At 55.1% G+C, this 15,037-nt stretch overlaps 1 protein-coding gene across 3 annotated transcripts; it reads left to right on the top strand.

The window, feature by feature from the left end:
• The first annotated feature begins 4,214 nt into the window (after positions 1-4,214).
• On the top strand, positions 4,215-14,957 carry PRMT1 (protein arginine methyltransferase 1). 3 transcript variants are annotated; one of them, XM_082370343.1, is made up of 11 exons: positions 4,253-4,363; positions 6,590-6,643; positions 7,205-7,306; positions 8,069-8,224; positions 8,366-8,429; positions 10,473-10,615; positions 11,511-11,598; positions 11,685-11,800; positions 12,690-12,840; positions 13,156-13,277; positions 14,644-14,957. In XM_082370343.1, the coding sequence occupies exons 1-11, from the start codon at positions 4,328-4,330 to the stop codon at positions 14,725-14,727; spliced, it is 1,116 nt and encodes a 371-aa protein (XP_082226469.1). In that variant the 5' UTR covers positions 4,253-4,327; the 3' UTR covers positions 14,728-14,957. The 3 variants fall into 3 exon arrangements, with proteins under 3 accessions (XP_082226470.1, XP_082226469.1, XP_082226471.1); XM_082370344.1 differs by lacking the exon at positions 6,590-6,643 and having other exon boundaries at positions 4,215-4,363; XM_082370345.1 differs by lacking the exons at positions 4,253-4,363; positions 6,590-6,643 and adding an exon at positions 6,851-6,970.
• Positions 14,958-15,037: the final 80 nt, after the last annotated feature.

Here is a 15,037-nt window from a genome sequence, read left to right on the forward strand (position 1 = left end):
CTGAAGCCTGTGTGCCTAGAGCCCGTGCTCCGCAACAAGAGAAACCACTGCAATGAGAAGGCCACACACCGCAATGAAGACCCAACGCAGCCAAAAATAAATTAAAAATAAATTTAAAAAATAATAATAGGCATGCCTCCTCATTAACATATTCATTAAAAACACCTAGGGTGGGTCTCATAACCATGATTTCTAAATAGAACAGGAGTGACATTTGGAGGCAGATTAGTTATTACCGTAACAAGTCATATACATTTAGTGGCTTATAATAACACACTAATCTCAGTTTCTGTGGGTCAGGGACGCAGGTGCAGCTTAGCGGGGTGCTTGGCTCAGGATATGACTATGCTGCTATCAAGGTTTCAGCTTCAATCTCATCTGAGGCTCGGGGGCCTCTTCCCAGTGTACGTGGTTTTAGCAGGACAATCAGTGTGGCCTCACCTGATTAAGTCAGGCCCACCCAGGAAAATCTCCCTTTTGATGAATTTAAAATTAACCAATTTGAGGGACTTCCCGGGTGGTCCAGCGGTTAAGACTCTGCTCTCCCAATGCAGGGGGCTCAGGTTCGATCCCTGGTCAGGGAACTAGATCCCGAATGCTGCAACTAAAACCCGGCACAGCTAAATTAATTAATTAATTAATTAAAAGAATTAACCAATTTGAAGCCTTAATGTCATCCGCGAACTCCCTTCACCCCTGCCATGTAAGGTCACCTAATCAAGGGAGTGACATCCATCTCCTTTGTCATATAACACAACCTACTCCTTGGTATGTAACACCAGGGGGCAGAGATCATGGGGGCCATCTTAGAATCCTGCTCACCACAGGAGTATCTACAGCAACTGTCATGTGACATGCAAACCTCTGTGATTTATATTGCGGAACCAGGCACAGGAGCTAATCCTATTTTGATGTGTTGCCCAAATTCTCAGTTGAAGGAAGGACCGAGTTCCAGCTTAGCGAGAGATGTAAGTTTCTACCATCGCAGCTCGTGGACACTTGACTCTCCAGTTTGACTCAGGTCTTCTAGCCACACTTCTTTTTTTTTTTTTTTTTTTTTTAAATTTTTGGCTGCGTTGGGTCTTAGTTGTGGCATGCGGGATCTTCATTGCGGTGCGCAGGCTTCTCTCTAGTTGCAGCGTGTGTGTTTTCTCTCTCTAGGTGTGGCACGCAGGCTCCAGAGCGCGTGGGCTCTGTAGTTTTGCGGCACGTGGGCTCTCTAGTTGAGGCGCGCGGGCTTAGTTGCCCCGCAGCATGTGGGATCTTAGTTCCCCAACCAGGGATCGAACCCGCATCCCCTGCATTGGAAGGCGGATTCTTTACCCCTGGACTGCCAAGGGAGTCCCTCTAACCACACTTCTAATCACACCAGCTCCCCGGTGCTCTTGTCCATTCCGTGACCTAGTGCAGCACTGGCCAATAGAAATATATGAACCACATGTGCTATTTAGAATACACTAGTAGCCCCATTAAAGCAAAGTAAAAAGTAACAGTTAAATTAATTTTAACAATAATTTTTATTTACCCCATTTATCCAAAATAGAATCATTTCAACATGTAATCAATATAAAAACTATTAATGATATATTATAGATTCTTTTTTTACGTGAAGTCTTCAGAATCTGGTGTGTGTTTTACAGCCATAGCAAATCTCAGTTGAGACTTGCCATGGTCCATTGCTCAGTTGTCCCATGTGGCTGCCATCTTGGAAAATGCAGAATTTGACTCTGACGACTCCCCCAGTTTTGCCTCCAGCTCAGACTTCTCCTCTGTACTCTATACCCAATGACATTAGGTTATTTCCTAGTGTTGTAGAGAGTTTGTTACAATTTTTCGTTCTTCATAGCAACACAAAGCAAAAGTAATTGATTGGGTTAAAATGCTTGGAAATCAGAAAAAAAAAGGTAAAAAGAAACAAACACCCTGCTGAAACATTTGGAGAAATAGAAAAGGAAAAAAAAAAAAAAAGATCCATGCAACATACAATGTAGGGGTCAAGACGTGGGTTCAGATAACCGATTAATTGGAATTCATCAAAATGAAAAACTCTCTGCTTTTCAAAGGCAACGTTAAGAAAATGAAAAGATAGGTGACCGACTGGGAGAAAAATTTAAAGTAGATATACCGGGCTTCCCTGGTGGCACAGTGGTTGGGAATCCGCCTGCCAAGGCAGGGCACACAGGTTCGAGTCCTGGTCCGGGAAGATCCCACGTTCCGCGGAGCAACTAAGCCCCTGTGCCACAACTGCTGAGCCCACGTGCCTGGAGGCAGTGCTCCGCAACAAGAGTCCACCGCAGTGAGAGGCCCGCGCACCGCAGTGAAGAGTGGCCCCCGCTCGCCACAACTAAAAAGAAAGCCCGCGCGCTGTAGCAACGACCCAAAGCAGCCAAAAATAAGATAAATAAATTAAGGAAAAAAAAAAAAAAGTAGATATACCTGACAGAGAGCTGTATCCAGAATCTATAAAGAACGTTTATGATTCGTGAATAAGAAAACAACACCGTTTGTAAAAATACACAAAAGGCTTGAGCAGACACTTGACAAAAGAAAATACACAAATGGCCGATAAGCACATGAAACGATGCTGAACAACACTGGCCGTCAGGGCAATGCAAGTCACAACCAGGAGATAATCTCTTCATACCTACAAGAGTGATTAAAATTATAGACTGATTTTATGACGTGCTGGAGGGGATGTGGAGCACCTAGAACTCTCTTGCATCACTGATGGGAATGCAAAATGGTAGAACACCATGGGAAACTTTTGGGCAGTTTCTTACAAACATACACCTAGGGGACTTCCCTGGCGGTCCAGTGGTTAAGACTCGGTGCCTCCACTGCGGGGGGCACGGGTTTGATCCATGGTCGGGGAAGTAAGATCCTGCATGCCGCATGGCGCGGCCAAAAAACCAAACAAACAAAAACAAAACAAAACAAAAAACCCATACACCTAGCCTATGACCCAGCCATGTGCTCCTAGGTTTACCCAAGGGAAGTGAAAGTGTACGTCCACAGAAGGACCTGGACATGATCGTTCATAGCCACTTTATTCATACCAGCCCTATGAAAACCACCCAGATGTCCATCAACAGGAAAATGTGATCCATCCATACAATGGAATACTCCTCAGCAGTAAAAAGGATTGGACAACCATTATATGCGACATGAACGAATCTCAAAAACATTATGCTGAGGGACAGACCCAAAAGAGCACATACTGTATAATTCCATTTATACGAAATTTTAGAAACGGAAAAGCTGCACTATAGTGACACAAAACAGAAAGTGATTGCTTCTGCGGTTGGGTGGGGGAGATGTTGACTAGAAAGAGTCGTGAAGGAACTTTCTGGGTGACGGATACATTCCACAAGTTGCATTTATCTTCATTCAACTAGTAACTTTTTCTGCAGGTCCAGGAAAGCTTCCTGGAGGAGGTGGCGACTAAGCTGTGCCCTGACTGACGTATAGGAGTTGGCCAGACGAAGGGGGTGGGTGTTCCCGGCAGGGGTGGGGTTTGGCAAAGGCCAAGTGACTTGAATGGAGTCACTGGGTTTAAAAAACTTGGAACAATTAAGTAGAGGGTTAGGGGTTCAATGCCTCGACACCTGAGTCCTATTCCTGACTTGCTTCGGGACCCCGGACATGACCTCCCTCTCTTTGGGCCTCTCATTGCTTCAGTTTTCCCTCAGGAAAATGGGCACGAGCTCCCTTGTTCCTCCTGGATTTCCCACAGACTGTGAGAAGCCACCGAATGGACGATGAGTGACAGTTCGTTTGAGCCAATCGCTGGAGCCTAAAGCCCTGCCTTCTTTTCTCGTGGGCCAATCGCCATGTTCTCCTTGAGGCCTGCCGCTTGGCGGAGGCTGGCCAAAGGCCTCGTGACGTCACAGATTTGATAAACCAATAGCAGCTATGAAGAGGCGGGTCATTTTGGTGATAGACAGCTCTATTTCAAGATGTCCGCTTAGCGCAGGGTCTGCCGGGAAGCTTTGAGGCGGTCTTGGGGTGTAGGGGCGGGAACTCCCGGTAGATTTTGCCCAATCATCAGTCGCACTTCTTGCGACAGACGGGCAGTCTTTCCCATCCCGGTCGACTTATGGGGGCGGGGTTCGGCACGCCAGACTGGGCGGGCCCCTCGACTTTGATGGGCGTCTTCTTCACCCAATTGCTAAACGGTATTCCCAGACGGGTCGCCTCCATTGCCAATGAGATCTCCTGGCGGGGTCGCGGTGGGCGGGCCTTGGACCCTCCGGTATAAGGCGGTCCCGGGGGAGTGCGGAGAAGGGGGGGGTCTCGGCGGCCGGAGGAGGAGTAGGCGCGGGTGAAGATGGCGGCAGCCGAGGCCGCGAACTGCATCATGGAGGTGAGCGCCTGGAGCGCCGTCGGGGGCAGGGGGCGGGGGGCGGTTTGGAGGTCGGTATTTTATGCCTCCGTCTTGGGGAAGGGGCTCTGAGTCGCCGGATTGGGGCTGAAGGCCCCCAGCCGTACGGAGGGGGCGCCGCATTCAACGGATCTGGAGATACCGTTTGAAGTGCGGGTTCCCTAGCTTTCGGGGGCCTGAGGCAGCACGGCGCTCCGCGGGTCTCCTGCCCCCTTCCACGTGGAGGAGGGCTGGGGGCGCTTCCGGCCTGGCCCCCACGTGGCCGCGGCGCGGTGGGTGGGGAGGTGGTGTGCCGTGCCCGCTGGCCCGGCGGGTTCCACGTGCGGGACAAAGGCCCCGCCCCCGGCCGGGGGAGGGGCGCCCCGGGGGGGCGGAGAGGAGGCTCCGACCCTCCTGAGACCCCCTGCCCTCCTCCCCGGGGATCGTGACAGGCACCTCGGGATGGGACTTACTTGGGGACCTCCGCGAAGTAAAGAGTCTCTTGGGAGGGGCAGTGTATCTCGACTCTCAACAAATCCCTTCCCGGGACCAGGGCATCTGTTTAGGCATCCGTCCAGGTTTCGTGCACTCTTGCGTTGGGATTGTAGGAAGACGAAGGATTGGTTCCCTCCGGGCCCCCCTCACACCCCCTGTTTCCTGTCCCTGGATTCTCCCCGCTTTGGGAGCTAGGGGGATGGGGCATGCCCCTGTGACCTCCCTCTGGTTGGTGGGGGGGCATCTAGCTGAAGGAGATCCTTCCGGCTTAGGCGCTGTGCACCCCCTTGTGGCCATTTCTGGGTGTGTGGGAGGGACATCTTTTTCATGGGGCGTGTCCCAAAGCCCACCTCCCCGTCGAAGCCCTCCCGGGCGAGGGGAGGGAGAATCTGTACTGGGAAAGGGATGTGAGGGAATGGACGCAGCGAACTTTACCCGCTTCTGGAGCCCGTTCTCTCCCTGGGGCATTTGTGAGGGTGGGAGTTGACCTCCCCCTTCCTGAGGCCCTGTTTGAGGGTCCTGAGCCTGGTTGCCTGAAATGGTGCCCCGTGAGGTTTGGTTCTCGTGCAGCCATGTGGGGCTGGTTCCGGTGCTGTGTTTCAAGCGCTCTGGGGGCTTGTTTGGCGGTGGTATCGGCGGTGTTGAGAAATGCGCCCCAGTGGGAAATCCTCTCACCAGCAGCCCTTCTTAATCCGCGTCATTCACTGGCTTGGGAGGATAGAGGTGGGGCTTGGAGCCCAGGGGGTCATGTCTGTGATTTCACGCTTCTTGGAGCCTAGAGGGTGGTTACATCGGGAAAAGCTGTAATCTGTTGGGGTCTTCCTACTCTCACCCCTTACCTTGTAACAGTCTCTGGAATGGGAGGTCGGCTCCCAAGATGCATACCTTGGGGGGCAGCCCCTAGGGGTCACTTCAATGACTCCTATCCCCCTCGGCTCTCTCCTGGACCAGGGCCTGTGTGGGTGGAGGAAATATCTTCCCCAGAGGTTGCCCCAGGACTGCGCCCCACACCGGGGGGGTTTCAGGGCCTGGGATAGTTGTTTGAATGGAGGGTAGGTGGGCTTGAGGATCCAGGGTCTGGCCTCCTCCCTCCTGGGCAGAGGGTGATAATCGAGAAGGTTGGCTCTCACTGGTTTTGTTTGGGACTCCCTGAGTCCAAGGCAGGAGCTAGCGACCGGGGTGCCAGCTCTGGTGGGGGCGTCTGTGTGCCACACCTCCTTTCTGGAATCCTCTCAGACGAGAGACTGGTTTGCAGAGGTGGCAGGTGCCCAGTGGGTACCCCCTGCCAGCCACCCTCCCCCAGCTACTCATGGCACCCCAGGATGGGGGTTTGTGTCAGGAAGTGTCACCTAATCTGGGGGGATTAGGTGATGAGGGGGAGTGACAGCTGGCAGTGCCTGTGTGCCCAGCGGGTGCCAGTTCCTCTGGCCTGGATGGGGGAGGTGTGTGTCATCAGGTGCCTGGCCAAAGAGGGGCAGTGTGGGTGCAGGCCACCATCTCTCCAGCCACAGCTGGGATAGAACCCCCCTTCCCCCTCTACTCCCACCCACCCGCCCTGCACCCTTTTAAAAACAGCCTTGCCTCTTTATTTGTTCCCTCTACCACCACTCCCCTCAAAAAAAAGCAAAATTGTAGGAAACACCTCATTCTCCCCCAAGAGCCCGGGTCCCCTGGCCTGGCCCTCCCCTAGTCACTCCCAGTAGCTAATCCTTTCTCCCTGTTACTCTCTCCTAGAATTTTGTAGCCACCTTGGCTAATGGGATGAGCCTCCAGCCGCCTCTTGAAGAAGTAAATATCCTTTTGTGAGACCCTTCCCCACATATACATATCTTGTCACACATCAGGCCCCTTCTAGTGGTCTTAACTATGATCCCTCCTGCTTCAAACCAGTTCACCCTGTGCCCCGGAAACACTTAGTACAAACTCCCTCCAGGTTTGTGGCCCCTATCTGGCCTCCCCCAACACTGTGGCTACTTCCTTAACTCCATTTCCAGCCCCCCTTTGTCCTTCCCTATGTCTGCCCCTGTTCTGCCTTCCCCTCTCCTCCCCTCCCCAGCTGTGGGCTGAGCTAGAGACGGGGGCAGAGAGACTGGAGAGATGGTAGGCGTGGCTGAGGTATCAGGGGTGCTCTCCTGGATGGTGCTCTGGGGGGGGTCCTGGAAGAGGAAAATGGGGTGTTAGGTTTGGGGGTTCCTGGGAGAGGCAAGATGGCAGGCGGGGGCTGTAGGGTTGCCATGGTACGGTTTGGGAGGGTGGTTCTATACTCCAGGGAGAAGTAGGGACCTGGAGACTTAAGAGTCTGTGGGGAGCCCCCAGGTTTGACCCCTGCTCCCATCCGCCCGCTCCCAGGTCTCCTGTGCCCAGGCAGAAAGCAGCGAGAAGCCCAACGCTGAGGACATGACGTCCAAAGATTACTACTTTGACTCCTATGCTCACTTTGGCATCCACGAGGTGAGTACGGACAGACGGCTCTTAAAGCTGCTGAGTCTTCAAGGGGGTTAATGTTTAGGAGGGCTGGGACTTAATTTCCAACGCATGCACACTGCCTTCCCTGACAGCGGGCCTCCCCTCTGCGCATGCGAGGCTCACTTCAGGGTCGCCTCTCCCAGCCATTCGTTGCCTTGGAGACAGAGGTTAGCCTGGCTCTCTGCCGGGCCCCTCTTGGGAGGCTGGGGTTGGAGCGCGCATGTGTGCCTGAGACTTCAGCTAGAGGTCAGGGCCTGCCGGTCTCTGCCGCCCTCTAGTGACCGGCGGCGGGATTGTCCCCCAGCTGCTCGTGCCCAGTGTGCCGAAGGCTTCTCGACCCTTTTGCACGCGATGGAGGCTGAGGTCCCAGAAAGCAGCTGGGATGGAATTGTGAAGATTTTTCTTTTTTTAATTGTTATAAAATATACATAACAAAATTTACCATTTGCAAGTATGCGGTTCAGTGGCATTAACTTGCTGAGGACTTTTTAAAGCCAAGGCTCACAGGGGCTTAGGTGGCAATGGTAGAACCTGGCTGATATGGGAGTTTAGTCCACCCAATCCGATTTTACAAATAGGGAAACTGAGGCGTGTGGAAGGGAAATGACTTGTTCCAAGGGGACTAAAGCAAGTTTGAGGTCTGAGCTCTAGCTCTCGAAACGGTCAGTGTGTTGGAGGCCAGGGCACCCTGTTTTCCAGCTGGGGATGCAGGCCCCCTCATGATATCTTTGTACCCACCCCCTCCAGGAAATGCTGAAAGATGAGGTCCGCACCCTCACGTACCGAAACTCCATGTTTCACAACCGGCACCTTTTCAAAGACAAGGTGGTGCTGGATGTGGGCTCGGGCACAGGGATCCTCTGCATGTTCGCTGCCAAGGCCGGGGCCCGCAAGGTCATCGGGGTGAGTGTCCTAGGCAGCGGGCGGGCCTGGGCCTGGGGACGGAAAGGGGGCCCCTTGGGGCTCAGGGATTGGGTGGAGGGGGATGGGGACTGAGGGTGGGCCTGGGGGGGCTCTCACCCTCCCTTCTTCCTGGGCCCCCAGATCGAGTGTTCCAGTATCTCTGATTATGCGGTGAAGATCGTCAAAGCCAACAAGTTAGACCACGGTGAGCCCAGGAAGAGAACGGGTTTGTGGGGAGGGAGCGGGTGATCCCAGCTTCCCCGGGGCCCTCAGCAAGGGGATGGGGGCCACTGAACTCAGATTCAGGCGTTCCTCCTCCGTGGACTCTGGGCTGCCGACAGCCCAAGAATCCAGCCTTCTCAGAACCTACCACCTGACAAGTCATCTTAGAATCTGAGTGCAGAAGTCGCAAGCTCAGTGCCTCAGTCTTTAAAAAAGGGGGGGAAGGGGAGCGGGGCAAGAAGCAGTCTTTAGTTTTTTCAGTGAGTGTTAGAGTCACGTGGTTGGCATCTGAGGGCCTGTAGTAAGAAATCTCCTACCTGCCTCTCAGCCGCGCTTCTCTGAGTGCAGCCAATGGTCCCTTCCAGAGAAGTCCGTATCTATGAGCAAATATACGTGTGTGTGTGTTTCTACGTTCACATGCCGGTTTTTGACACAGATAGCATTTCATACATATTGATACAAGTCTTCTGCCCTTTGCTTTTTTCACCTGCTTATTGTGTGGTTTAACACTTTTCACAATGTTGAGAGGATCTTGCTTTTTGATGGCTGCCATCATCTGTCTACACATACACCAACTTTCTTAACCAAGTCCCTGGTGATGAGCATTTAAGCTTCCGAGGTTTTCATTCCCCCACGCGTAACATCATTGTCATCTCATATACGAACTAGTGTATCTGTGAGGTCAGTTCATAAAAGTAGGATCGTGTGGGTCAAAAATGGAAGTTGGGCAGATACTGCCAAATTGTCCTTCCCACCTGCAAGGTTTGAGGGGCAGAGAACATGGGAAGATGGTGGGTTTTCCAGATGTGAGGACTCCTGGTATTCTAGAAGCTGAAGGGATTTTATTAAAAGAGACTAATATAACGCATCCCCAAGTACCCATCACTCAGCTTTAAATATCTCCTTCTGGAGCAAATTCCTACTGTATGAGTACTGCTGTGTGTGTCTCTAATAGATAAGGCCATTTTAAAAGCATGACCTGGGCTTCCCTGGTGGCACAGTGGTTGAGAATCCGCCTGCCAATGCAGGGGACACGGGTTTGAGCCCTGGTCCGGGAAGATCCCACATGCCACGGAGCAACTAAGCCCATGTGCCATAACTACTGAGCCTGCACTCTAGAGCCCGTGAGCCACAACTGCTGAAGCCCGTGCACCTGGAGCCTGTTCTCCGCAACAGGGGAAGCCACCACAATGAGAAGCCCGTGCACCACAACAAAGAGTAGCCCCCTCACCTCAACTAGAGAAAGCCCATGCGCAGCAATGAAGACCCAGCACAGCCAAAAATAAATAAATAAAATAAGTAAATTAAACCCCCCCCACACACAAAATGTGACCTGGAGGTCCAGTGGTTAGGACGTGGCGCTTTCACTGCTGGGGCCGGGGTTTGATCCATGGTCGGGGAACTAAGATCTCACAAGCTGCAGAGTGCAGCCAAAAAAAAAAAAAAAAAAAAAGACCATGACTGTTAGTGGGAAAATTTTTTTTTTTTTTTTAATTTTTCTTTTTTTGAAAAACAAAGCAAAACCCTCGCGTCGAGGGCTGACTTTTAATAGACTGCAGCGAGGGAGCTTCTCTGCTGCGTATGAAACCCTGACCCAGAAGCAGGTCGTCTACGAATGGTTTAGCAGCTTCCCCACGAATGTGCAGTGCGTGACGGGCGAGGGGTCAGCCACCTTTCTGACCGGGCCTCATGTCCCAGGACGAAGGGCTCTCCGCACCGGGCCCCAGGCCTGACTGTTAGTGGCAAAATCTTAACATCACCTAATACCTAATCCACGTAAAGTTTTTGCTCCTGCCTCAGAAATACCCCATGATGAATGAATTTTAAAACTAAGTTAACAGGGTGTGGCTTCAGCTCGCAGAGTTCTTTGTAGATGCCCCAATACAACCCCCAGCCCTTCCTTGAGAAGACAAGGGCTGTCCCAGTGGGGTCCCCAGGCCCTGGACCACCCCCCCATCCCCCCCAAGGGAGGCGAGCAGATGGGCCTCCTCTGGGCTGGTGGCATGTGCCCTTGTCTGCCCCACAGTGGTGACCATCATCAAGGGGAAGGTGGAGGAGGTGGAGCTTCCGGTGGAGAAGGTGGACATCATCATCAGCGAGTGGATGGGCTACTGTCTCTTCTACGAGTCGATGCTCAACACCGTGCTCTACGCCCGGGACAAGTGGCTGGTGAGGCCCCCGGTGGGGTGGGAGCAGCTGATGCAGGCCAGGGCCCTTCAGCTGTTTGTTGAGCGTATGTCAGGATCCAGGCAGAAAAGGAAAGCCATGCTAGGTATTTCCCACAGTGGCAGTGAATACAGGGGATTGAATACATCTTCTACACAGATGTTAGGAGGCCCACAGCCAAGACGGAGGGGAGCCAGTACTGGAAGCTAGACAGGGACAGGGAGATGGTACAGTGTCAGGAGAGTTAGTGCTGGGAAGAGAACAATAGCAGGGCATAGGGATAGGGAGGGACTGGGGGGCTGTGGTCCCAGGTGCTCAAGTCAGAGCAGGCCTCCCACGGGAGGTGACTGAGACCTGAACAGAGGATGGGAAGGAGCTGCATGGGATCTGAGGGGAAAGGCACACTGGGCAGAGGGTCTCAGCCAGTGCATAGGTTCTGGGGCAGGAGTGCGCTTGCTGTGTGTTGAGCAGCGGCGAAGTTGTAGTGGAATGAGGATCTGGAGGAGTGCCGGGAGGTGAAGTTGGAGGTGAGGGGTGGAGGGGCCTCTGCAGATCTCGCAGGGCCTCGTGGACCCCTGAGAGATTTTGCTTTACTCCTCAGGGGAGTGGGGGCGGGGGGGGTGGTTCTGAGGATCCCTCAGGACCTCTGAAGGACAGGGTCTGACGTAGATGCTCCTGGGAGCCATCAGGCAGCCATCCGGGGAGTAAACCGAGGGCCGAGGCTGGGGACCAGTGAGGGGGCTGCTTCAGGAATCCACGTGGGAAATGTTGGTAGCTCAGACCAGGGCGGGGGCAGGGGTGGTGGATAAAGAGACAGAACGGGCAAGGAGACAAAATGGGGCAGCGTTGCCAAGGCCCCATCCTTCATGCCCTTGCCCTGCTCCTTTGCACTCTGCAGGCACCCGATGGCCTCATCTTCCCGGACCGAGCCACGCTGTATGTGACGGCCATCGAGGACCGGCAGTACAAAGACTATAAGATCCACTGTGAGCTCGGGGCCCGAGGAGCCCGAGGGGTGGGGCAGGCTCGGGGCCGGGTGCCCCCACGGGCTCACCCCTCCCCTCCTCCCCAGGGTGGGAGAACGTGTACGGCTTTGACATGTCTTGCATCAAAGACGTGGCCATCAAGGAGCCCCTGGTGGATGTGGTGGACCCCAAGCAGCTGGTCACCAACGCCTGCCTGATAAAGGTGAGGGGGGGGCGGGTGGCTGGGTGTCCCGCAGGGTCAACCCAAGAAGGGCCAGTGCGTGGGACCTCAGTGCACAGAGTGCTTGCTTGCCTGAGGTCTTGGGAGCCTGACGGATCTGCTGGAGGTGGCGCTAGACGCCTGGAGAAGCCACTTCATTTAAAGAGCTTTGTGAGCCAGGCATGGCCCTCGGGTTCCAGAACAAGGCAGTGACGTGGGCTGGCCCTGCTCCCAAGGCACACCTCCCGGAGGGCACGTCCGCCCGAGGCAGGCAGCTAAGACCCCAGGCAGGGCCACCAAATGCAGAAAGCCCAGCGCCACGAGTGAGTTTATACGCACATGGATCCCTGATAAAGACTACCAGCAGCCATCATTTTTTGAGGTCCCCCTCCCGACCCACAGTATCAAATCTTGCTGGGATGCTCATGGCGGGCAAAACTGGGTGGAGGAGGGAGTTTGTAGAGGTAGATGGCAGGGCAGGCGCCCTGACTGGACGAGCCTCCACGGCCTGAGTCGGGAGCCCCGGTTTTGTTTTGTGCACCGGGAAGCAGTCAAAGGATTTTAAGCAGGGATGTGACATGATCTGTTTTTAAATAGTCGCACTGGCTGATAACGTGGAGTAAGGGATGTGGGGGGAGAGGGCGGGAGCCATGGAACCCTGTTAAGGTGCTGCCGCATCGGAGTAGGGGATGGTGGCCATGGGCAGGGTACAGGCAGTGGAGAGGGGAAAACGGTCGATTCTCTAAGGAACAGTAGTTGTTGTAGGAGGTCGAACTGTCAGATTTGGGGCTGGAGTTGGGAGAGCAGGGAACAAGGGTTCCAGCGGGGCCCCCCCAGGTTTCCCCGCTGGGCCAGAGGTCGGGGAGTGGGTCTCACGAGGCTCATCCCGCAGGAGGTGGACATCTACACGGTCAAGGTGGAAGACCTGACCTTCACCTCCCCCTTCTGCCTGCAAGTGAAGCGGAATGACTACGTGCATGCGCTGGTGGCCTACTTCAACATCGAGTTCACCCGCTGCCACAAGAGGACCGGTTTCTCCACCAGTGAGGCGGGGCCCTGGGGCGGCGGGGGCCCAGGGACCGTGGGGCACGTGACAAGAGTGGCCAGAGGGAGCCATGGGGACACCGAGGACCCGGGTTCTGACGCCGGCTCTGCCAGCCAACCTGAGCGTGCGGTGCCTCCGTTTCCCTACCCGTGAAACAGCCCCTCCCAGGCTTGATAAGGGTGAAGGGGCCACAGTCACCGCTTAGCCGGTAGTCACTGGCTGGTGGGGTGTCCAGGCAGAGGGAAGGTGCGGGCTGGGAAGGTTCGGAGGCGGGTGGGCCCGGCTGACCCGCCTCCCCCGCCTCCCCCGCCAGGCCCTGAGTCCCCATACACGCACTGGAAGCAGACGGTGTTCTACATGGAGGACTACCTGACGGTGAAGACAGGAGAGGAGATCTTTGGCACCATTGGCATGCGGCCCAATGCCAAGAACAACGTGAGGCTCTTGCTGGGGGGTGGACTCAGGGGCACCTCTCCCTGTTCTGGGGCCCCAGCACCCCTCAGCCCCAAGCCTGCCAGCCGGCCTGGCTACACTCTGCTCTGGCCTCATCTGTCTGGGGGCCCCCCAGGTCTGTCTATGGACCACAGTTTTATTGAGCACCTACTAGAAACCAGGGGGCCGCGGGGCCCCAGCGGTGATCAGGCTGAACCCCTGCCGTCCTGGCACTCATGTTGTAGACACAGGACAGTCATGTGGTAAATGCCAGCAGGAGGTGACTTCTGTGTCCACCTGGGAAAGGGGCCGGCAGTTATTGGAGCAGGTGGGGGCGGGGCCAGAGGGAGACCTGACAGGATATCCTCGCCCAGGTATGGGGGTGAGGGAAGGGAAGGAGGGCCGTTTCTTCCCCTGCTTTTTTCTCCTGAGTACCTGGCAGGACGGAGCTGCCATCAGCCTGAGACACGGTGGGGAAGCAGGTCTGGGGCAACGTCAGGAGCTTCTGCGCGGCCAGTGTGGGTGCGCCCGCTTTCTAAGTCAGGGAGATGAGAACCGGTTTAAGCAGCTATTCTCAACCAGGGATGATTTTGCCCCACCCACCCATGTCATTGTCTGGAGACATTTTGGGTGTCACAACTGAAGAAGGGGTACTGGTGGCATCTAGTGGGTAGAGGCGGGGGAGCTGCTCTATCTGCAGCGCACAAGATAAGAATCCCCCCACAGCGAGGAGTGGTCCAGCCCTAGATGTCAGTAGTGCAGAGGTGGAGAAAACCCAAACTAGAAACTGAAAGAGACCCAGAGAGGGAGGAGGAAGCTGGGAGCCAGGGGTGAAGTGCAGTGAGGACTGAGGGCGGAAGTCATTGAGGTCATTGGTGACTTTGCCCCAGTTTTTCCAGCGTGCTGGGGGTGGCGGGCACAGGAGGGTTGGCGTCCAGGAAGCCTTGGAGGAGAGGAAGTGCGGACGGTGGGGTAGGACCACAGAGTTTTTTGAGAGGAGGAAGTTTGCTTCTTGTAAAAGAAGGAGAAAATAACTTGCTGATGGGGATGGTTTTGATGGGGGAAATCATGATGCAAGAGACAGCAGCTGAGCTCTGCCACCCCACCCAAGGCGGGGGCGTGGCTGGGTTCCAGGTGGGTTTGAGGATGTCACGTGGAGCTTCTCACGGGGAGTCAGGCGGGGTTCAAGACAGATGCTGGGAGTGGGACCGGCAATGTGGGGTCTCTGGGGAGGGTGTGTAGACAGCCGGGGGGCCCACGGCACCTCAGGTGGGCTAGGGTGGCCACCGCTCCCTACCGCACCCCCGCTGCCCTCTGTCTCGGCCTGCCCTGTCCCGGGTTCCCCCTCACGCCCGCACTCTCCCCACAGCGTGACCTGGACTTCACCATTGACCTGGACTTCAAAGGCCAGCTGTGTGAGCTGTCCTGTTCCACCGACTACCGGATGCGCTGAGGCAGCATCCGGCTTCTCCCACCCCGGCCGGGCCGGCCCTGCAAGGGCCCAGGGGCTGCAGCGTTCTTAGGCAGTTTCGGGGATCCCCCTTCCTCTCCCTCCCTCCCACAGAAGGGGGTTTCCGGGGCCTGGGCCAGGGGCGGGGAGGGGGGCGGGCACATCGTGACTGTGTTTTTCATAACTTATGTTTTTATATGGTTGCATTTACGCCAATAAATCCTCAGCTGGGACGGCTCAGCTTCCTGGGGGCGAAGTGGGGTTGGGGTTCCGTCCACAGGTGCTGAGATGCCAGGCACCCAGAGCGTGGGGA

The sequence above is a fragment of the Balaenoptera borealis genome (assembly GCF_965194805.1).
Source record: "Balaenoptera borealis genome assembly, chromosome: 19".
NCBI classification, from domain to species: domain Eukaryota; kingdom Metazoa; phylum Chordata; class Mammalia; order Artiodactyla; family Balaenopteridae; genus Balaenoptera; species Balaenoptera borealis.

What these genes read in the sequence shown, in the direction of transcription:
- PRMT1 (XM_082370343.1), top strand. Translation starts at nt 4,328, where the DNA reads ATGGCGGCAGCCGAGGCCGCGAACTGCATCATGGAG. An exon ending in CTCACTTTGGCATCCACGAG is followed by an intron (nt 7,307 to 8,068) that starts GTGAGTACGGAC and finishes CACCCCCTCCAG; the next exon opens with GAAATGCTGAAAGATGAGGT. An exon ending in AGCCAACAAGTTAGACCACG is followed by an intron (nt 8,430 to 10,472) that starts GTGAGCCCAGGA and finishes TCTGCCCCACAG; the next exon opens with TGGTGACCATCATCAAGGGG.